Below are 23,686 nucleotides of genomic sequence, written 5' to 3'. Positions count from 1 at the left end.
GCTCTTTGTAATTCCTCTCCAGACAAGAAGAGGACTTGAGATTGCCCGAAATTGCTCCAGACAGTTTCTCCTCATGAGAAGAACACAAGACAGCTGTCCCTGGTGGGTTTATAGCTCTGGGAGACGAGGGAACAGCCATCTTGCTCAAACTGTGCTTGACGCCTTTGAAAGGACACTGGGTTCCTTTTCTAATCACTTTTGGAAATTCCTTGTTAACTACTTTTCAGCTATTAAGAGCCTTTGGATCGACAAGTTTTATAGCAACAGGTGAGTTTCCTTCAATCCTCAGCAAAAGAAGCTTTAAACACAAGTTTAAGGACTTAAAAAAAATCTTTTTTTTTAAATAAACAGCAAAAGGGTGATTAAAATGTTGATTTTGGAAAGTTAAAAACGGAGTTAGGGTCCACATGGATTTGAAATAAGATTCTGGAATTAATTATAACAATCCTTCCAATGGAAAATGCTATTGTTTTGAATTCTTAAAAAAAAAAAGATAGGATGGGACTTTGAAGTCGGATACTAGAGGGAACCAGAAGGAACTAAAGATTATAATTAAAGCAGAAGAACACTTAAATTTGACTTACTAATACAGAATGGAGCAAAATATTTTAGCACTGGATGTATTGAAGGATATTTGTGAACAATGGACCCAGAAGTTAATTTTAAAAGTGTCTGCCATTGTAGACAGACTGTATTTAAAAGATGTTACAGAAGAGTTACCAGACAAGACTGAGACTGATCTGAAAGTGGATTTTAAAATAGTAGGCTACAAGAATGATATAGAAAAAGAAGTTCCACCAGATCTACAAATAAAGCCGGCTCATATCTTAATAACTAAAAGAGATATACAAATAACAAACCAAAAGAGTGACCTAGATAACTTTACTATATTGGATTTACAAAAGAGATTTGTTAAAGCTTTGAAGAATTTTGTGAGAAGGGACAAAGAAAAAATGAAAAGAAATCAAGTTCTAGGACATTATTTGAAGGGATTAAAGATCAAGATTGTTAAAAATAAAAGGGAGGAATTGGTTTATTTATTTTATTTGAAGGAGTTGGCTTATTTGATCAAGGTTAAAATAAATATGTTGTTATCTCTGGTAACCCTTAATGGACTTTTGCTGACACCAGGACTGAAATGACAAGGTTTTGTGGATTTGTTTATAGATAAGAGATGGGATATGGAAAGAAGAGATCATTTGTTGTATTTTAAGAGAAGGTGATTACTAAAATTGTTTATACTTGTGGTGAAAGGGGGAGTCATTTCTTTATATTTCTTTTTTCTTTGCTATATTCATATTTTTTCTTTTCTATTTTTTCTTTTCTGCACCTTTTTATTCTTTTATTCTGTATTAGTTTTTAATCTTTTTAATTGTAATGTTTAATAAAATTACTATAAAAAAGTTACACTAGAATGTAGTGTATGAACCGAGCAAAAATTTGTCCTATACAATTCTATGTCTCATTCCAATGGAAATCAAATTACCTCTTTAAAATGAATGCCAAATTGGTAAAAATTCAGCCACTTGAACAAAGCAATCTACAATCATTCATCCCTAATTCTTTTTATGTAGTTTTATAAAGTAGATAGTTTAAACAAGTATATGTACCTAAAAGTACATACATATGTTGATTCTAAGTCAGTTCCTTCTGTCTCACATTTATTTATTTACTTATTATCCATCCAATTTATATGGCTGCCCATCTCAATTCATCAGACTCTGGGTGGCCAACAAAATTAAAATAAAATAAAAAACAATTACAAACATTACAACAGTTAAAATACAGATCAGCCGAGAAGCAACAAACCCAAATCACTAACATTTTGTATCCATTTGCAATCTTTTTTTAAAGTCCACAGAAAAAAATGTATTCGCTTTCATGTACATTCCCCAAATACACATTTTGTTCCATTCTTTTTCAAGACTGCATTGCAAAATGTGGAAAAACGAGGATATGTGGAATATCACCATATTCTAGTTAGGGAATATAGGGAAGTGGAGATTAAGTTCACATTAAAATGCAAGTAAAATAATTCCTTCACCCTCACTATTTATGACAAGGTCAACTATTCTTAGAGTATCTCTGGACACTGAAAGTTATCCTTCTTTGTAAAAATGCTAGTTTTGCACATCAGTGAAAGTCCCATGATCCTTTCTGAATGGATTGTATGGAAGTCTAATGCTTAGACACATAGGTGGACATGGGGAGTTCTTTTAAGGGCTGCCAAACTGGTACAAACAGATATCTATCTTGGGTAATTGCACCCTATGTTTACTGAAGGGTATCCATATTCTAGTAGCTCCTATCCCACACTGCATGTATATCCTGCTTTTCCTTCAGAAGCTCAAGGTGATGCACATGGAGATCTTTTCTAATTTTATCCCTGCAACTGTATGGGGTAAGTTGGGCAGAGGACTAGCTGAAGTCATCAGGAAGAGGACTGTCAAGTAGATACTTCAAGTTGGGTTTCTTTGGTCCCAGTCCCTCTACCTTAAGTACTTCATACTGCATCTGGTAGGTAGGTGAATAGGAATGTAAGAGATATACAATTTACTGACAAACTGAACATCCGTTTCTAATACATGCATGTGCTGGATGGAGTTGAACTAAAAAGTATGAATAACCTAACTTCTCCTTTCTCAAAAACACAGGAGACTATTTACAGCCCAAACAAAATGAAATCAAATGTTATGCTGAACGTCTTTTATATAAACATCCCCCAAGAGAATAGTTATCAGGAAGGATGTGCACCACATTTCAATCTTCAGCCATCTGTTTTGACCTCAAAATAATACATCCAAGTTTCAAGCAATTTATTCAAACTTCAGAACAATACCATTTCAAGCTCTATGATGGGACTTTTTTGTGATGTGAAGGTTTTTTATTTTTTTCCCCCCCAATAAAAATATTATTTCTTTCCAACCTAGCAGTAGTAGCAAGTGATGGCCCTACTGCTATTAACTTAGATTAGGCAGGATGAAGTAGGAGAGAATGCTGAGAAGAAAGCAACAGTTAAACACATACCCAGACAGAATGAAACTACTCAAACAAGAATGTCTGCCAAGTAAATTATTGCTGTTTTGAAAAGATTCTATGCTATAGGGAAGTTCAGTGTGCATGCAGATAATGGACTGCAGTTAAAGCTCACACTGGTGGCATGAAAATTGCACTATGCTTTATTTAGCAGATAGATTAATGCAAAGGTGTGCAGGATTGTGTGCAAAATATTGCAAATACTTTTTAAGGTTCTGTAAATGCAAAATTCACTATTACATCGTTAGTTTGGACTGCTTTGCTGAGGTTTGGGATGTTTGAGTACATGTGCCCTGTCTGTATGCTCTTGTATTTTCTTGCTATGCTATTCTTGAAGTTAAGAAACAGTAGCAGACTCCCACCACCACCACCGTTTTTCCCCTCAAACAGCAATTCATTTGTGGAGTGCTTGGTGCTGAGTTTTGTTGTTTTCTTGCAGACATCTCATTGCCAGACCAGGCAACATCTTCAGTTCAATTCATTTACATGCTCAAGCAAAAAATTTGGCAACAGTTACTGTTGCTGGTTTTATGATTTCACAATAAAGTTCGGGGGGGGGGGGGAACATGCCAAACCTGATACCTGATTTTAGTAGGATAACATGGCTATTAAAAACAAGCAGACAAAAAAACAAATAACAAAATCTATCCAAAGGATGCTTTTTTTTTTTAATGAAAACTTTAAGGAAACTTCTCACAGAAAATGAAAAAAGTAGCATTTGTGCACATCTGCCTGATTTGTCTGTCTGCAGGCAAGGAGAGATGCTAAATGAAAACTGGTTGAGAGATTAGCTCTTCTGTCCTATTAGTATGTTGACCCAGTGGTTCAAAATTTATTTAAAGAACTTAAAATACTTCTTTGCTGAAATTAGAACCTCCAGGGGCTCTACCATTGACAGATTCTAATCTGAACAAACTGCTTTTTCAGTAGTTGAGCGCAGAGCTGTATTCCCATTGATTCCTCTGGGGATTTGTTTTAATGTTTTACAAAGTATTTTTAAAAAACATCCCATTGACCAATGTTTCAGCAAGTTGGGTGTCCAGTAGCAGTCAGCATGGACTGCCATCTCACTTAATTTCGCAGCCTTAGCTCTACGTTTCCATTGTTTTCTCTGAAAGAATTTCAAGATTTGTCCCATCAGAACATAGCCAATTTTAAAAAATTATGGAACATTTCGATTTGGGTGTTTTATCCTGACTATTAAGCAAAACACATTTTTCATTTTGTGTGCCTCCTATATACTAGCAAGAAAAGCTCCCTCCTGAATTAGTTCTATAAGTCTAACAATGTGGCAAAAAAGAAATGGAAAGGCCACCTTTCCCAAAGTGATATACCCCAGAGGTATTCACCACACTTGCTGGAATTCAGGACCTGTGATGGATCTCACCAGGTATGGAAAATCTGCTGTAGGAAAATCCTGTACTACTTCAGAAATTTAGAGTAAGAGTGTAGAGTTTTGGGTTTCTTCAAGCTTCATCCTCGTACCTCTCATATTTAACACACATGCAGAGCAGTACTCATCAACAGAAGACAACTTTTAAAAACTGAACTCTTCTGGAGGACCTTTTTAATTAGTGAAGATAGCAACCTAGCAAATGTTTGTGTGTTATGGTCTGAAGATGGTAAATATTTCTTATAATTGTATCATTATATTACTACATTGTAGATGCTTTCCTTTGTAAATCATTTATAGTCATATGATTGCATATTCTAAAACAACAAACATTTGTCCCAAATTCAGTTTAGGCAGAGTGTCATATATGCAACACTCCAGATCGGTGTTCTTCAACCTTGGCAACTTTCAGGGGTGTGGACTTCAACTCTCAGAATTTCCCAGCCAGCACGTATTGCAATTCTGGGTATATTTTAGGTCCAATAAAATCAATAGGATAACTGCATAATTTTACAGTCCATGTTATTAAAATGATTATAATCAGTGGGCCAGCTTATAATCCAAACAGTTCAGAAATCTCTGGCTTCTTAGTTATGACAACTACACCAACTTCTTTCAGATGTTTTGCAGGATTTGCCTCAGGAATCAATGCTTGCAAGAACATACCACAGAATTGAAGAACAGCAGCTTTAAAAAACAAAACTTTTATACGAACACTATATTCATATACCTGCTCACTTATTGAAGGCAGAGATCCAAATTCTTTTATGTATTTGTCTGTCTCTTTGGCAAGTTGATTTGTATACTGCTGCTTTTGTTGCCTAAAACAGAAAGTTACAAGTGATCTGCTGGGTTACTGTACAAATATTACTGGTTCACTGTCAACTGCCTTTAAGATAAACCTTTGGGAAATGAATGTTTATTACTGAATGTGTCCAAAATAACTCCTGGCTTTAGTTCAACACAAACCAAGACCGAAGAATTGCACAGTGTTGGAGCAGATTTCACTTCATAAAAAGAATAATTGACAAAAATTGGTGACATAAAAGCCACAAAAGAAATATGGTATTTTTACATAGAGACGCTCACAAAATCTTCGTTTGAGTTTGTTGCAGTTTGACTGCAACATTTAGTGACAGTTGTATCTAAAATCTCGAAGGTAGCAAACATGTAGTTCGAACTTTTTGACTCAGCTTGATGGCTTTAATTAGCTCCGTGGGTTTTTCATTTCTGATACTATCTGGGGGTTCAGCAATGCCAACAATATACTTGATGTATTAACATGTCCATAAACAGATAAACGTTCACCCCGCTCTCTCTTCCATTTCATTTTCAAGATGCTGAACACTTTGATAAAACGCCAGCACTTACTGAGAAGTTATCTACAATGCAACAAAATGAAAGGCCATCTCATGAAGCACTTACAGCTGTTGCCGCAATTCATGTGTGTCTTGTGGGGTTCCAAGTTGATTCAGTACTCTTTGTATTTCTGCAGCTGTTTGGGGGAAAAAAAGAGGAAGAGATTTTGTAAGTGACACAGTTCTCCCAGAATGTCATGCATCCCTAATTGACAATTCAGAAACACATACCAGTTAATAGGGCTGTGGTAGATCCAATTCAACACAACTATTATGATGTACATGCACACTGTATAAGACGGATCATGGTACAGCTGAACCAGTGAAAGCAGAAGCCTTTCAAACCACATTTTAAATTTTTTTTAGCATTGTAAGCAGAACTGATGCACAAATACCTGCAGTGCTTAAGAAAACACTTATTTGATGGCAATAAAGAATCTCATTATTTTCAGTCTTATGTAATCTCATATTATTTTCAGTTATGTTAAAATAACAAGAACTCAGATGTTCTTTTAAACGTACATCAAAACAGATTTACCACAAGTGTCCAAATCCATAACAAGATGCCAATGATTTCCTTCTGTATTACTTATTTGCCTTACAAGATATTCTTACTGCAGACAATGAATATACTACAGAAATGAGAAATACTGGCAAATAAAGCCCGCTGATTCTAATTCCAAACCGCCTAAAACATAAAGAAGTTACATATAATCTTTGATATGCAGGGGGCAAAACTAAGTAAGGATTATATGTTGGGATAACCTATAGTTAAAAAATAATCCTATTTTTTAAAAAAAACCTTCACCCAAATGTACACAGATTAGGGTCACTAGAATTATCCCTTTCCACATAATCAATTGGTGCATGAAGCCAAGAATGAAAAGATTTGTATTTTGTATTCACACATATAAAAGGGAGGTTAAGTTGAAAGGACTCAAATTGCTAAGTAATCTTTTTACTTTTGAATTTAGGCTTCCCTCATTCCAGTCTTGATATTGGTGTAGTTCTCCCCAACCTGGTGCCTACCAGTTGTGCCAAATATGAACACCTTTTGGTGGATGTTATGTACATTGAAGGCAGATATTTCCAAAGGGAACCAGAATAAATTTACTCAAGAATTCAACATAGTTAATATATATCCAAGGAAATTAGTACGAATCACAGCATCATGCCAAACCACAGGATACATGACCTACAAGGGAAGAAAATGCTATTCAAAGTCTTCCTAGGTTTGTGTATCACAGTTTCTGCCATGGTTAAAATAAATTTGAACAGAATTTTAGTAATTGCACATACAAAAAGGTTGGTTTTTTTTTAAAAAAAAACCTCTCAGGTTTAATGCAAATAAAAAAGAATGTAAAGAACAAATATGTAAAAAGTGAAATGCCAAGCTCAACACTGCTAAACATGCATTTATTCCTCCCAGAATATGTTCAACTAATTCTTAAGAGTACTCAGAGATCATGGTAGAGAAAATATATAAAAATGATTTGTAGAACTACTGATAATACTTGAAATGCATAAGCTGACACATTAGCCTTTAAGATTATCATTATGATTTAACCTATCTTTGAAAGGCATTACATTTAATTACACGTGTTAAATGTGGTCTGAATTGGTGTATAGATTACTAGCACATTTTATGAGTGAGTGCCACCTGCTGGTCATTGTTTTTCAGCCTTATTCTAGAGATTAATTCCATCTCAAAACTGGTCCAAGAAATATAAACTTATATTAAATGAAAGAGTTTCAGAAAAACATCTATTTCTGTTTTATTGACTATTCTAAAGCCTTTGACTGTGTGGACCATAACAAATTGTGGCAAGTTCTTAGTGGTATGGGGATACCAAGTCATCTTGTATGCCTCCTGAAGAATCTGTATAACGACCAAGTAGCAACAGTAAGAACAGACCACGGAACAACGGACTGGTTTAAGATTGGGAAAGGAGTACGGCAGGGCTGTATACTCTCACCCTACCTATTCAACTTGTATGCAGAACACATCATGCGACATGCTGGCCTTGAGGAATCCAAGGCTGGAGTTAAAATCTCTGGAAGAAACATTAACAATCTCAGATATGCAGATGATACCACTTTGATGGCTGAAAGCGAAGAGGAACTGAGGAGCCTCATGATGAAGGTGAAAGAAGAAAGTGCAAAAGCTGGTTTGCAGCTAAACCTCAAAAAAACCAAGATTATGGCCACCAGCTTGATTGATAACTGGCAAATAGAGGGAGAAAATGTAGAAGCAGTGAAAGACTTTGTATTCCTAGGTGCGAAGATTACTGCAGATGCTGACTGCAGTCAGGAAATCAGAAGACGCTTAATCCTTGGAAGAAGAGCAATGACCAATCTCGATAAAATAGTTAAGAGCAGAGACATCACACTGACAACAAAGGCCCGCATAGTTAAAGCAATGGTGTTCCCTGTAGTAACATATGGCTGCGAGAGCTGGACCATAAGGAAGGCTGAGCGAAGGAAGATCGATGCTTTTGAACTGTGGTGTTGGAGGAAAATTCTGAGAGTGCCTTGGACTGCAAGAAGATCAAACCAGTCCATCCTCCAGGAAATAAAGCCAGACTGCTCACTTGAGGGAATGATATTAAAGGCCAAACTGAAATACTTTGGCCACATAATGAGAAGACAGGACACCCTGGAGAAGATGCTGATGCTAGGGAGAGTGGAAGGCAAAAGGAAGAGGGGCCGACCAAGGGCAAGATGGATGGATGATATTCTAGAGGTGACGGACTCATCCCTGGGGGAGCTGGGGGTGTTGACGACCGACAGGAAGCTCTGGCGTGGGCTGGTCCATGAAGTCACGAAGAGTCGGAAGCGACTAAACGAATAAACAACAACAACAATTAAATGAAAAAGAATACAGAGCAATTTTAAAAATTAAAGATTAGGTTAAGTTACAAGGAAACATTCTATCTGTTACTCTCTCAATCTCTATGTTCATGTGCCTCAGTAGTGCCAGTATCTAGCTGACTTGGTCTAGGACTTGGATGGGAGATCTCCAGGTAATATCAGGAGTGTAAGCTAAGCTGGAAGTTGAAATACATCCAGAAGGCAGCAGTGGCCAACTACTTCCATGATGTTGCCAAGAAAACAAAGTCACCAGGAGGTGAGCTTGATTTGAAGGAGATTTTATCTTTTATTAATACAGTAAATTGATTGATAACCTGACCTCAATTAGTTACAGTAAACCTAGCTAAGGTTTACTGAAGGCCACTTCTTACAAAAATAAATTATAAGCTATGTTCTTACACCTTTCTCTTCCTCTCCCTGACTTCTAGTGTGTAACATTATCGTATCAGGTATTGGGTGTGCCACTAAAACGGAGGAAACTCAGCAAGCCAGCTGTATTTTTATTGGCTAAAGGGGTTGTGAAAAAAAATTAAAAACAACTGTGCTGGATTAGAACAGGGCAGGGCAGGGGCAGGGGCTAGGGAAGGAGGAGTCTGTAGCAAAAGCCACTGCTGTTTCCAAGTGGTGACCAACACATCATCTAGTGCAGTTGTTGTTCTCCACACACCAAAGTACATCAAGAAGAATATAGAAAGGAAAATGGAATGATAGAAGTGTTCAAGTTTATTGTAACGGGAGATCTCCATCTGGATGTTTAAAACCATGGCTTCTAAACATCTGCATACGAGTAGACTGGCCTGACACATACACTGATAAAATATTTGGCAAGAGGAGGCACCACTACCTATCCTTATTGTGATTGAGACTCAAGTAGCAAAAATGTTATTGATCAGCATTCAGCTATAAAGCTAGAACTCCTTCGAATGTCAAACTGAAAACTTTTGTCCCAGGGAAGACTCCTGAACTTTCACTCTACACACCACAGATAAAACTGAAAAAAAAAAAATTAACGTGTGATGGGTTGACACCAATCACACATCAAACAACTTTGAATCATTACTATTCTTAGTTTTGCCCTGGGATAGAAGTATTTAAAAATGTTACTTCTAAAAGACGTGCCAGTGACACTCCGAGTCCCAGAAGGCCCAACATCAAAGATGATAATCATTCTATTCCTGTACTATACAAAAGAGCAACCATTAAGCTTGTAACTAAGAAATTTCTAAACCATGAGCTGCTAGTTAAATTGAAATACGTTTGGTGATGATAGTACAGTTGTCATTTTATAAAATAAAGTTTCCTGTCTTCTGATCCACTCAATAGGTTATGATCAACAGCAATGACCAAGTTCACACACTGCACTAATAGTTTACTTATGATTTAGTGAATAATTGCCTGGGTTGACATAACACTAAGCTATAAGCCATAGTTCACAAACCACAGGTTTACAACACATTAAATCAAAGCTAAATAAGCCACATTATGATTCATCAGGATGTGTGAACCTAATCAATATGTTCATCTTTATTTTATAATTAAGGATATTTTAGTACATCAGATTACCAGTAACAACTAAAAGGCCAAAAGAATGGGACAATATAAAATACCATTCATCCTTCATTTTACTGATTTCTTCTTTCCTGATGAAATTCTGTAGGAATCTTCCCACACCATTCCAGAAGGCTCATGGAGTCTATACGTAGTTTAAGAACAGATTATTTATAGTACTCTTAGCAACTGCAAAATATATAAAAATATAGTGTTTTGATGACCAGAAGTATAGGGGCTCTGCATTAGATAACATCTATCGCAACTCCCTCCCTACAGGTTCACATGCACAAAATGACTATTCAGTTAAGGGGAATCAGTTATACCATCCATCTTGTTTCATCTTAAACACAAATGAACCACAGTTTTGCAGTTTAGTTAATTCATGTAGAATTTCTTAAGATAAATTCCTGGTGTCATCACATTAGTTGGTTGTTCCATGACCCTTGAAGTACACTAATCTTAATTTTGTTTACTCTAGAATGATTCAGAAGTTAATAAATCACAGTAAATAAATCACAGATGGTTAGATACAAAAATCTGCCAACAGTGTAATCTAATTGTCTTTGTTTTTCCTCCTGTCATATCCATTGAAGGACTTTTCCAATTTTGGAGTTCTGAAGATGAAAAAGGAAAGAATTCAGATGTTGGATAGTGGGGAAAAACTGTTATCAGTTGCTACATTCACACATTGTTCTATTATATTTTTAATTAATGAGATCCAATGGATCCTTCATTAATAATTGTCAGTTTTATGATGTTAAGCCAATGTCATTCTATGTTTCTTAGTCAGGGGAGAGCAATCTGTTGCCTTCCAGATGTTTTAACTTCCACAATCCCTAACCGTTGGCCATGCTGGCTGGGTCCTGCATGAGTAGAATACTAAGACAACATGTTTCCTACCATTACTCAAAGCTATTGTCATGTAGCAATGCCTTCTTTTTATAAATCCTTACCATCAAAGATGCCTATACTGCAACCTCTCCCAAGATGATGGAACATATGGCGGAGCCTGTGAAATGGTGATGTTGATATTTGTTTATAGTTTTATTTCAGGTACCAATTTTATGCTGTTTAGGTTGTATTTTTTAATTGTTGTTAGCTACCCAGAATCATGATGAGATGGATTGCCTTACAAACAAACAAACATAAATAAATAAATGACAGTCTAGTGCAAACTGGTGCCTTCCAGATATTTTGGACAGCGCTTCTATATGATTGGTCAGTGGGAGCTGTAATCCAAAATGTCAGAACAGAACTAAATTGCTATTTCAGTGAAAAGTATCCTTGTGTACCTTGTCTTCTGTCCATGATTTCATCACACATAAGCAACAAATCTCCCAAGAAGTTTGAATTTTATTTGCACATGAAAGGAGAATGAGTCACACTGGGAAATATTTATGTACTCAAGTGTGAAAACAAATGGGGAACAGTGATTTAAATAAAAGATGGTTAAAGGCAAAGGAGGAAGTAAAGCAAATCAAGCTTAACAAATACTTTTAAACATATATAACTATATCAATTCTAATATACTGTCACTAGTATGTAACATTAACCATTACATAAAGCCATGGAACAATGATTTTAGGTAGCTTTTTACTATTTATTTGCATGAATATATACATATAGAAGATGTCAGATTCAAAGCAGGCCATAGAGGCAGGAAGGACTGCTCTGGAGGATTTCAGCTGAAATCGAAAGTGGAGGATTAAGACTTCAAAGAGAAAGGATAACGGGTCTCACAACAAAAGATGGCTGCCACAACAACAAATAGTTCCTACATAAACTGGGTCAGGCAACAACAGTCTGATGTAAAAGTACTAGGAGGTATGAGAAAAGTGTCAAAGCGGGACTGAGCTCTGATGTACTGGTCAAGCCTTGTTGGATGAGAGAAGTGTGTTATGAAGTGGTAGTCCTTAGAAGCCACAGCAAAGAACAAAGTACGGTACGTTGTATCCTCTTTCAATACATCTGCAACTCAAATGGGATCTGTCCAGCTAGACTCTTCAGTTGGGTAGGTGTGCATGGTGTGTGTGTGTGTGTGTGTGTGTGTGTGTGTGTGTGTGTGTGTGAAGTGCTTAATTAAGAAAATGAACAACAGAAGTTGTTCTGCTCTTGTTCAACAGGCTATGAATCTCAAGAACAAGTAGCACTGGAAGTGTCACAACTCTTCACGGCCCTCATGGCATATTAACGTGTTCAGAAACAGTGAGACTTTTTACTTCAACACGATAATTTTAGAATGGAGAAAAGGCTAGAGACTGAATGAATCACGCATCAAGAAAGCTTTCCCTTTTGGAAAGATAGCGTCTATGGGAGAAACCCTTTAGTCTATTCTTTTTGCTAGCGTGCTAAAGTTCTAAAGTTATTGTTTTGACTGAAACAACATTTAAAAGTCCCATTGAGGTCTGTTATAGAGTGTCCTGAGAGGGTGAAATGCTCCTCTGAATTCTACGTAGGACAAGCAGGACAGACTTTGCACAAAAGAACGAATGGACACAAATTTGACATCAGGACTCAAAACAAGGACAAAGTAATATCGGAGCTTTTCAACCTCCCAGGACACTAGTGACCATTTTGAAAAAACAGGGTTTTAACTCCACCATTGAGCAAGAGGTTACTGACTCACATACATCAAAAGGTATCTGGCAGTCTCAGAAGGTCTCAAGAAGCACAATGGGTTCTTAACACAATACAATGGTTAACTGATAGGATCCTGGTAATGTTGTCACATGTAAACCTCATCTGCATAACCATCCTATCTTTCCCTCTCTTCCCCGCACCCCTCACTGAAATTTAAATCCTACACCAGTCCAGCCACAAAAGCATGCCCTGTAATAAAGTGCGTTAGTTGGAAAAGGCACTACCAGACTCCTGATTTTATACAGTAGGCAATTACCATATACATACAGTATATGGAAGTTGCAGGTCTCTCTAGAAATGCTTTCATACAGATTAGATGGAGCAGATAGACCTTACTGACATGAGTGAGATTTAACTCAGAAGTGCAGTTATAGAGAAATCATTGTATTTCGAAAAACCCATTAAACATTCTTCACAAAGAGATGTTCTAAAAAATGCTTTATTGTGTAGGCTAAATAAATCCTACTCCTAGCCTGAATCCAAAACTGCACTTGTACTGAGGGAAATATTTATCTCTGTAGAACTCCTTGTAGCATCCTATGTTCCTTCAAAATTAACTCTGGAAAGAGTTACAATCCCATGAGCTTGCTCATATTCTCCTGAAAGCTTGTTAGAAGGAAATCAGAAGTTTCAGCTCTGTTTTGGACTAACCACAAATTGTCATGCCAACTGAATTTTAAACTGGTTGATTATATTAAGGAATAACAATAAAGGTTCATAAATTATGGTTGAAGTTTGCTTGTATCCACCAACTAAACAAGCCATCATTTATCTGGCTTTGAATGACTTGGTAAGCTATGATTAATCTTAGCCAGTAGTAAAAGCTTTCAAATATCTCTGTGGCTACATGGGAGAAGGAAGGGCAAGTGTATAATCCTATGAGCAAGCTAGTCTTAAACTCATAATAAAAAAACAATTGATTTCGTTCAATATTCCATTCAGATCAGTCCATTCTTGGTTTACTCTCTCCACTACTCCTTGAAAGCACCATTATTCAGCTTGTTATTCATATGCATAATAAGCCTGCAATAATTTTAGTGAGGAATTAATGAGCATTCACTAAAATGATTCACAGCTTTGGAAATGTAGGATAGCAACATGGCTGAATGCCAATCTTTAACAAGAAAAGAAGCAAGGATATTCAAGTAGTGAGCAATTCTTTCTTTTTTGTGGCAAACACAGATGATTTAAAATATATCAGGTATATATAGATTTTTGAATAGGGACCTTGCTTCATTAAAGATTGCATCCCTTCAAAAGGATGATGTGAAGCAAAAGCAGTGCCTTTAGCAAATCAAAGCAGTCATTTAGCATGGGATTTCAGAAATGGTGATACCAAACAACTGGAGGACGACTGTTTGCCTATTCCTGTTGCAGATTAAACTGATCAGATTTTTTTACACTTCTGCAAATCTTGGGGTTTTCCAAGATATATTCCTCTTCTCTTTGAATGTGCTATGCTGGTAACATAAGGACCCATATTTTTAAAAAAGGAGATATCAATAAAAATGATGTTACAGCTATTGTCACTATTAGTATAGAGTTATTTATGAGGTCACAAAAAGGAATCTTTGTTATCCAAGTTTTGAATTGTAACTTTACAAATACATGTATAAGTATTAAGTTACATGATAATGTCTAGCCTGAGTTCCTGAAAAACACATATCTTAAAAATTTAAGTCCTCCTAAAAATTAGGTATCAGTTATCAAATCTAGTTGAGTATTTCCATACTGGAAGGCAATCCACATTATGTGAATTAGAAATATTGTTGTACATTGGAGTCCACTGGAGTTGGGTGGTAATAATAGTAATCATAATAATATAGAGGTGGGTGCAAAACAGAAAATGTATTTTGCAGCTCAGATGTCTGGCCAATTTCAGGTGGGGCGTGGTCTAGCCAAACCTAGTTTTGAGAGCATTTTCTCCTGACATCCTCTAACTGCCACACACTGCCACTGATGGTTTTGCCTTTTCTCCACTCACCCATCACAATACACCTCTGCCTGGATCTGTGCTCAAAAAATACGTTTGTTTCAGACTGGGCAGAGACTAGCTAAAACTGATTGTTCTGTGCACATCCCTAATACAGTAACATTTAGGCTATTATGGTGCTTAATAGCAAACTGAATTAACAGTTAAAAATCAAGAGAACACAACAGGAAAACTTTAGCACAAACATCAACATACTTCTCTAGAAATCTAATTCACATATTCATGAAAGTCTACAGCTATAACGTTGCCCAAAAGTTATAAATCTTCTGTTGTTCTTGTAAAATTAAATTGGTGTGCATTAATAAGATTGAAAAGCTAAATATATTGAACCAATAAAATTGAGTTATCCATGGAAATTATGCATTGCTAATTTTCTCTAGGTTTTTTGGAGGAAAGTATAAATCTCATACTGATACATTTTATCACATTCATTCGACCAAGTAAAATTAATTATAAAAGTTCTTACAATAATACTATTTTAACAAGAGCTCTGCTTTTTCTACTTCTTAAATATGAATGCCTATCCTGAATTAGCACCTCAATTAAAACACCAAAAAATAATTTCTCTTATAAATTAACTTTTTTGCCAAAAGGTTTAATAGCAGGCATTAAAGAGAAAGGAATCTGAAGTGCATGTATTCAAGTTCAGTACATCTATGTGGGGAAAGTATCTTTCCATGCCAATTTTGTACTCTGCAGAGTTTTCTTAGCATAAAAGCATTACACAAGGTAAATTCCTCTTAATTCCTCACCACCCAGGATATGTACTTTAGATAAGACTGTCAAGAGGTTTAATTAATAACTACTGCCAAAAGCTCACCAACCAACAGGCACAAAATATCACTGCATAACTAATAAAGGCAAGAATTACAAAAATGATAGCATACTATCTACTTGTGGATGTTTAAGAACTCTTTTAAATGAAGTTTATAAATTTGCATCAGCAGAAATTGTTAATACGAGTTGTTAACTTACTGCATTGTGTGATTTTCTGTATATTAGATGTTATAAGTTGGGCTAACTGGTTAGCATCCCCAGCAGTGCTTGCATTGTACGCCATGGTGGATTATAACCCTGCTAAAGTCATAGAGTCCAGGGACCACTAAACACCACCACCTGAAAAGAAAGAAAGACCGTTTAAGAACAGTTTACAGACAATGAGGAACTCCACTGTAGAACCCACATCAACCAAATCCTTCTTGAGATCAGTAACAGATATCCAAATATATAAGTACACCTGCATAAACCAGAATCCTAAACAGTAATGTTTGCTCACATGTAAAAAATATGGTTTGGTACACAATTTGCTTTCTTTTTACTAGCTTCAACGTTTTTAAAGAAATGACAAATCTCTGTTTTAGTCTCATAGGGTTCCCATTTCTTCTGGATGATTTGCTTTCATGTTGGTGTTTACAACTCTGAGGAGGAATGAAAGCTTAGCAGTGGAGCAACAGGAGAGTTCTGGAGAATGAGACATTGGGGACAATAAAGGCTTCTAGCAAATCCCAAAAATAATCATGCTAATAAATAAGGACAACCAGAAGGGGAAGGAAGACACAGGCCAGCACATTTCTATACAAAGATACACTTTAACAAATACACATTTAATACAGTTTAGATAGATGTACTACATCAATCTTCCCCAAATTGCTGCCTCCCGAGTTCACTGAATTATAACTCTCAGACATCATGAAGGGTAAAAGAGAACAGAATTGTTTTTGCCTGTCCTGCAAAGGTTTATCTCTGCAAACTTACCTGTTCTGTGACCACAAAAATCTTTGCTAAAACGTATGTCAGATGTACATCAAAAAAAAATGAAATAAGTCAAGAAGTAGCTGAGATATTTCTAAGAAGGCATAAGACCATGATCAGAATAAGGAAGGTATGTAGCCTTCCACTCAGTTTCAGAAGACATCACAGCAGAAGCAATAATACAGAGACAAACTGCAGATTTTCAATCCTATTTAAAGTACTCTTTCATTTCCTTTTACTACAAAGTCATCTTTACACTTGGTGATATTTCCTCTTTTTCTGCTTTCAGTCTTTAGTGTTTTCTGCAGAATTGGCTTATGGAGATAAAGAAGCATCCCAGAGACATATTGAACTCATTAGGTCATGGTTTCCTTCAACCTATTGTGTAAGACATTAAGATTTGAAAAATCAGCAGGTTTTCTTTTAGAAAAACACAATACTTTTCTAAAGCAAAACCAACTGACATTCCAATCACACTACTCCCTTTATGGGTACGCAACATATAATAAGGTGAAAAAATGAAGGAGTGAGGTGTAAAAAGGAAAAGAAATAAATAAAAAGAAATATAGCCAAATGTGGTATATACCAACACGCTTTGCTGTACTTTTCTATACCTTTCTATCCTTGCAGGTCATCCTTGCTTACACTATATCCATTCACCATTTCAGTACAATGGGTTTTGTTCTTTAGACTTCCCATCTCTCTCATTTCCAGGAACTCATTAATTAAACTCCTTAATTCCAGTCAACCAGAGCTTTCTTGGTCTTCCTGTTCCACTCCAACAACTAGGCCCTTTTTTCATTTATTTGTTATGAGAGTCAATCATTCAGTTTCCTTGAACAAACCACTTAATATACTTCTTCTATGCTGGTAATTCACTTTTGTATTAGTCCACATTCGTTCAGCTGCCATTTATTCTTGATTTACTTCTAGTTTTACCACTCAGATCTTAGGTGCATGCAATTTACTTTTATATTTCTCCTAACACGCCCAACTCTTCCTTCCATTTAACCAAATGGGCAGAAGCATGCTCTTATACTGTAATTTTGACAAACATTTACTCCTCAGCATGGATCACATACTTGATTATGTGCCATCAAGTCAGTGTTGACTCTTAGCGACCACATAGATTTCCTCCATGATGGATCACATAAACATACCACCCCATATCTTTCTACCAATACTTGCATATCTTAAAATTTCTCCAGACTTGTTCTCCTATTTAGTAAACATTCTACCAGGGTACAAAAACCCACATGCTTGCTCTAGTTATTTTGCCAGATATGCACAGCTAACAACTGTTCAATTTTCCCTGTCATACACAACTACCTTGGTCCTTGGTACATTAATTCTCAGATCTACATTCTTGGCATCATACAAGCTAACATTTGTTGAAAATTATTCAGGATCTAGCCAACAATATGGCACAAGCTGTAAACAAAAATATCACAGAGTCATATCCACAACCAGTCCCCTTCTAACATCACCACAAACATTCTTTACACTTTATTCATAAACATATTAAACAACCATGGCACCCTTGCCGTACTGTCGATTGTTGAACCATCTCCAAGCCGCACATTTATTTTCACTTCCTTTACTTCCATATAGCACTTGTCCTGCGCTCAGCAGCCACCCTTCCCACTCCAGTTTCATCTGAAGCCTTCCAAAGTTCAGGGCTGTTCATTTTATCACATGCTTTCTCTAGTTCAACAAACGTACAGTTAACTTTCTCACACGCATACATATCTCAGTGCCTAGCAAAAACCTGGTCCGCACACCCCTGCCCTGCACAGAGCCACACAACAATTCCCAACTTTTGCTTCCTGCCATCATTCGATCTGTGAGAGACGGTGGGGAGGCTGGCCCTGAGATGAGTGAGTCTATTGACTATCTTATAAATGGCAATTCAGCACAGATGGCAAGAAATTTGGGACAAAGCATCTCAAATCATTCAAAGAAACCCTGACTTAGTAAATGAGGCTTTTTGTATTTTAATCCTTTTTGTATTTTACAAAATTAGCATGAAGATTTCTTACTAAAGTCTGTATAGTTTTTGCTTTCTTGATCTCGCCCAGCTGAATGGATCTGGGTACAACCACCATTCCCAGACACATTTAACCAACAAAGTTCCTATACCTTTTGCATTTACTCTTGCTACCTTTCCTTTTGTGTAGGGGGACAGTAGCAGCATTCTTCTGATCATCAGGCATGAATGCAGTCTTTGCACACATAAAACAAGTTGCACAGTCATCCCAGTGACATCGCACGGTCAGCCATCAATAGACACACAGCGATAAATCACATTTAAGAGAGACAATAAAAAAGCTAAGAGGGAAACAAAAAGACCAGAATGCATCGCCTCCAGCAGCCAACACCCAGATAAGCAGGGATTAGCACCAGACAAACAATCAAGCAGAAAACCATACCCCAATCAAGGACCTACCAAGGAGAACACCACACCCCCACCAACACTGGCAGGGCAAGCTGCTGTATATAAACAGGGATGAAACCCCACACCCACTCGCGCTGATGATGTTGCCTAGTCTGGCAATGAAACGTCTGCAAGGAAACAACCAAGCTCAGAGAGCACCAAGGACTCCACAGTTCAACCCTGAGCTACATATATTCTCTTCTATTGGAACAGTCATCCCATTTTTAGGTTTTTTCTTATCTATGTTTTAAGGTTTTTCCAGTTATAGCATCTACAGCTGCAGCCCAGTGGTTTTCAACATTCTCATAACATGGTGTTTTTTCAAATCTGATTAGCAATTCTCGGCATGAAGACAAAGCCAATCTAAGAAAGGAAATCTGGAATAAAAGAATGAAAAGTTATTATGCCATAAAGTCATGTTTCCAATGGACTATAGTGCCAACTAGACTGTTCAATGCGTAACGTTCCAGGATTCTCAGGAAAAACCTAATATCGCTGGAGCAATTCAGCAAATGATTTGAGTGGACCAAGTGACTTTTAAAAATACTTATTTTAGCTTAATTATTACTAAGATCTCTTTAACTAAATTGTGATTCTACAACAACCAGAAACATCAGTGACATGCTGTTTGCACAGTTAGCTACCCTAAAGCAATGATCAGGTTCTGATTTTATTTTAGAAAAAAGAAAGCAGCTAAGATATTTTGCTGATGGACTATCTTACAGATACATTGGGAAACTTTAAAGTCATAGATTTATGTCTTAATATTCAGGTACCAGCTTTTCTGGATTTAAAGAGGGCTTGTAAAGTTAAAGTTCATCTCAGCTGTCAAATCCATTGGGTGGGTGTCTCTTTGAGAATGGAAAGGCTGCTTCCATTAATGGAGGGAATTGGGATTTAACAGAAGTTTCCCTTGGGAGACTAACAGACAAGTGACGTCTCTGCCAATATCCCTTTGGTATCACCTCTTCATGCTGTTCTGGATGATACCCCAAACTCTTCAGAGACCTGTGGCAACAAAAAGAAAGACATCTCCTACATTTGTGGATCTCAACCGAGGTCAAATCTAGATACATCTCCTTGGCTGGTTTCATACATAGTGCCATTGTTCATGTACCTGTAGTCTGCTAAATAAATTCCAATTAGCTGGTTTTCCCATAACACATCATGCTTTACATCATACATTATAAACCAGTATGGGTGGATTCACACTAAGCCAAAATCAAACAAACCACATTATAATTTAATATCTTTAAATGAAAACAGCCGTTGTTTCGGACAAACTGCAAAACTGATTGAATCAGCAGAAATTTACATCAATTCCTGAGTCCTAATGGTACACAAATTAGAACCGCTTTCAATCTAGAACCCTTTCAAAATTAGTGATAATATTGAGGAGAAAATGTATAAACCGCAATATGAATGTTTGATGCATACAAGTTTTCAACAGAGCTGAGATGCCAAACAGACAATTGGTTGAGATGCCAAACTGACTAGGCCTTGATCTTGCAAACAACTAAATACCCTGCAAATATTCCCTATATTTCAAAAACCATCTGAGCAAAACTGAGCACACTGAAACAGCCCCTCCACTCAGATTTTTTTTTTTTTTTAAATCAAGAGCCTCAAAAGGCTACAAATGGAAAGAGTGGAAAACCAGATGAAAGAGATGATTGCCTGCATCTCTTCTAACCTGTTTTTCTACTTAGGAAACTTGGAACAACTCTTCTGCTCAATCCAGCACTCAGTTGCCACCCAGGCAGGATGCAGTTCAGCCCTTCCAGTGATTAGCACTGAGAAACTTACTGCTTCTGATCCTAGGCCGAAGATGCAGCCATTACTACTATTTTTATAAATATGTATATCCTGCCTTATTGCCAAAGCAGAATAATAAACCATAAGCATGATAGGTTGAAAAACAAAGGCTTATTAAGCTTTGTCAAGCTAGTTGAGGAGCCACTGGCAATCTCCCTCCATTAATTTGTTTCCTCTCCTCTTCAGGCAATGTAAGGCTTCTATCACCACAGCTCTTTTTGCAAAACACACCAAGGGTTAACTTAATCATGGGCTTGCATATCATAAATGCAGTTGGGCTCAAATAAATTGGTGTTCCAATCTGTTAATTATTAATCTCAGCCCAATTATTAATCTTAAATAAATGTGAACTTAGTAAGTGAATTAGAGCTTCTTTTCAAGGACTCTTCCACCCAGCAGCCTCTTCTCTCACTTTCTAACCTCCTTCACATTGACAGGTGTGCCCATTAACTCTCAATCAAGAGAACACAATCCTTGCACAAGGGGTTGGGGCTCTGGAAAGCACTGGAATTAAGCTGAACCAGTTTACAGCTTCATTGCAGACGTTCACAATCACCCTATTCTGGGTAAGGGTAGAAGAGGCAGAATGGGGCTCTCAGGCTTCACTCTTTGCAGTCTAGACTGGAAACAGTTAATTCCAAGGAACAAGAACCTAATAGTCCAAATAACTGTATTCACTGGAAAGATTAAAGTTACAATACAAGAATACCAATGAAGTCTACATTCAGATGAGACACCTATAGATAGGCAATTTAGAACAGCAGAATACTTCTGTATTTCCTACTACTTGTCTTGCCTCTTTAGGGCAAGCTGCATCTGTTACCTGTTTTGGCAACTAATTCTTATCAGTGTGAAAAGTAACGGGGGAAGGGTAAGAGAGACCTCATTCATTTCTTTAACATCTCCCAATGGCATAGACCTTGATCCTTCCAACCCATACCATGCTTTTCCAAAACAAGGTTCATTTAACATGCTAAGCCATAATGTGGTTTGTGAACCTAGTCAACTGCAATTTTAATTAACCATGGTTAAACAAACCAAGGCTTTACACAATACACACAAACCCTATCTACATATGGCAGGGTAGCTATATTCAACTAAAAGAAGTCTGATTCACACAAACTTGAAGAGGAGTGCTGGCCTTTTCTTGATTATGTGCCATCAAGTGTTTTCGGCTCCTAGAAACCATGCACATAGATTTTCTCCATTTCTTTGGCCTTTTCATATCAACAATGTATTCTATAGCAAACTTCAACAAGGCAGGTGTTAGAGGCAGGGTCAACCTACAGGAACTCACTCTCTGGCTTAATACGCATGAACGGATGTCCACACAGACTTAAACCTGTTTTCCCTTCCTCTGAAGGCTTTTACAGATAAGGAATCACATTTTTCCTATCACCATCACAGGACTGCTCCACCCAGAGAAAGGAGGCGCTAAGAAAAGCCAAAAAGGAAGGGGCTCCTTTGCCCTGCGGGGCTGTCAACCACATGTGCCTTTACAGTTGTCAGGCACACACACTCCGCAATTAATCCCTTCACAAACCGCCTCCGGTGGATGCTGCAAAACACAACTCGGCAGCGCAGAGTTGCCAGGGGCCGAGCTGGCTCTCCCGCCCACCAGGAAAGGAGGCGGAATTCCACAGCATCGGGAAATCAAGGGCAGGAACAACAGAGGAGGCCGGGCAGCGACTAACTCGCTCTGGGAAAGCCCCGAGGGAAAGCGCAGGAGGAAAAGTATCCAGGGGGCGCGTGGGACAGCGCTGGCAAGACGGGGTTACTTGCGGAAGGGTTCCGATCCGGCCCCTCGGGGAGGGGGTGCGGGCGCAGACTAACCTCGCGTTCTCCCAATGCAGGAACCTCTTGGAAATGCGGAACTATCGCCCAAGGCCAGCGCAGCAGCCTCAGTGTTCAGCTGGAAAGCTGGGCCCAGCGATTCTTCTCCTATCTTGCCCCCCATGCTGCGCTAAAGGGAGGGCGCCCCCGCCTATCCTGGCCTCCTGACCTTCCGTTGGGATTGCTGCAGTTCTGCTCCAGGGCGGCGGCCGCCTGAGCTCCGCCACGCACGCAACCTGCGAGGAAGCAGGGGCAGCAGCAGGACCCCTCAATCCGGCTGCGCTCCGCGCTTCTTACCCCAAGCTGGCAGCTTTGGCCTCTTAGCGTGTCCCGGGGTGGGGGATGAAGACGAGCGAGCTGTCCGGGTTCCGGACTTGGATCTTCCGACCGCTCAGCTGATCCGCCGGAGACGGCCACTCCCCTCAACCCAACCCAGTTACTGCAGCACGAGCACGCCCGGAAAAGGAGGAGGCGGAGCCAGTGCAGGCCCCTCCTCTTTTCCAAAATACTTTTTACAGCTGTGACTTCGGTCGGCGTACCTGCGAGGTGAAAACTAGAGACGCAGGGATTACCAAGTACACGTACAAATCGGTTGCGCGTGCGTGTTTTCCCTTGGCTGTCTAGGACTTCGTCCCGGTCAGCTACAATAACAAAGGATTAGGGTGATGTGGGAAAGGGGCGATCGATGCAATTGCAAGTGTCTCCTCCGAAATAAAGTTGCTGCCAAGTGGCTTATAATTGACGGATCCTTTAAAAAAAATCAAATACGGTTAAACATGACACTGTTAATAGTTAAAACCGGAATTGATATGTTACTTCTGAGTCTTCCTTTTCTCTTTTGTTTGTGAATAATTTTACACTGTAGAACAGACGCATTTTTTCTGCTGCTCTGCAAAATGCTATACACATCTGTCCATACTTATTTTTCATTAAAAATGCCAGAACTAAAACTTATTCAATAAGACATGGTTAAGCCAATAAAGGTGTACCATGCAACGTGAGCCAGGCCA

The 23,686-nt window shown here is 37.9% G+C and overlaps 1 protein-coding gene across 1 annotated transcript in view; it reads right to left on the bottom strand.

Annotated features, from left to right (window-relative positions):
• STX7 (syntaxin 7) overlaps positions 1-23,104 on the bottom strand; it is a 33,908-nt gene extending 10,804 nt beyond the window's left edge. The window contains exons 1-4 of the mRNA XM_063309947.1: positions 22,974-23,104; positions 15,818-15,958; positions 5,855-5,924; positions 5,160-5,250 (exon numbers count right to left, since the gene is read on the bottom strand). Coding sequence (XP_063166017.1) covers positions 5,160-5,250; positions 5,855-5,924; positions 15,818-15,902 — 246 coding nt within the window. The 5' untranslated portion in view covers positions 15,903-15,958; positions 22,974-23,104. The remainder of the gene's footprint in view (positions 1-5,159; positions 5,251-5,854; positions 5,925-15,817; positions 15,959-22,973) is intronic.
• Between the last annotated feature and the right edge of the window lie 582 nt (positions 23,105-23,686).

Source organism: Candoia aspera, chromosome 1 (assembly GCF_035149785.1).
Source record: "Candoia aspera isolate rCanAsp1 chromosome 1, rCanAsp1.hap2, whole genome shotgun sequence".
NCBI classification, from domain to species: Eukaryota; Metazoa; Chordata; class Lepidosauria; order Squamata; family Boidae; genus Candoia; species Candoia aspera.
Note: the sequence above shows the minus strand (reverse complement) of the source record. Positions and strands in the feature narration are given on the sequence as shown.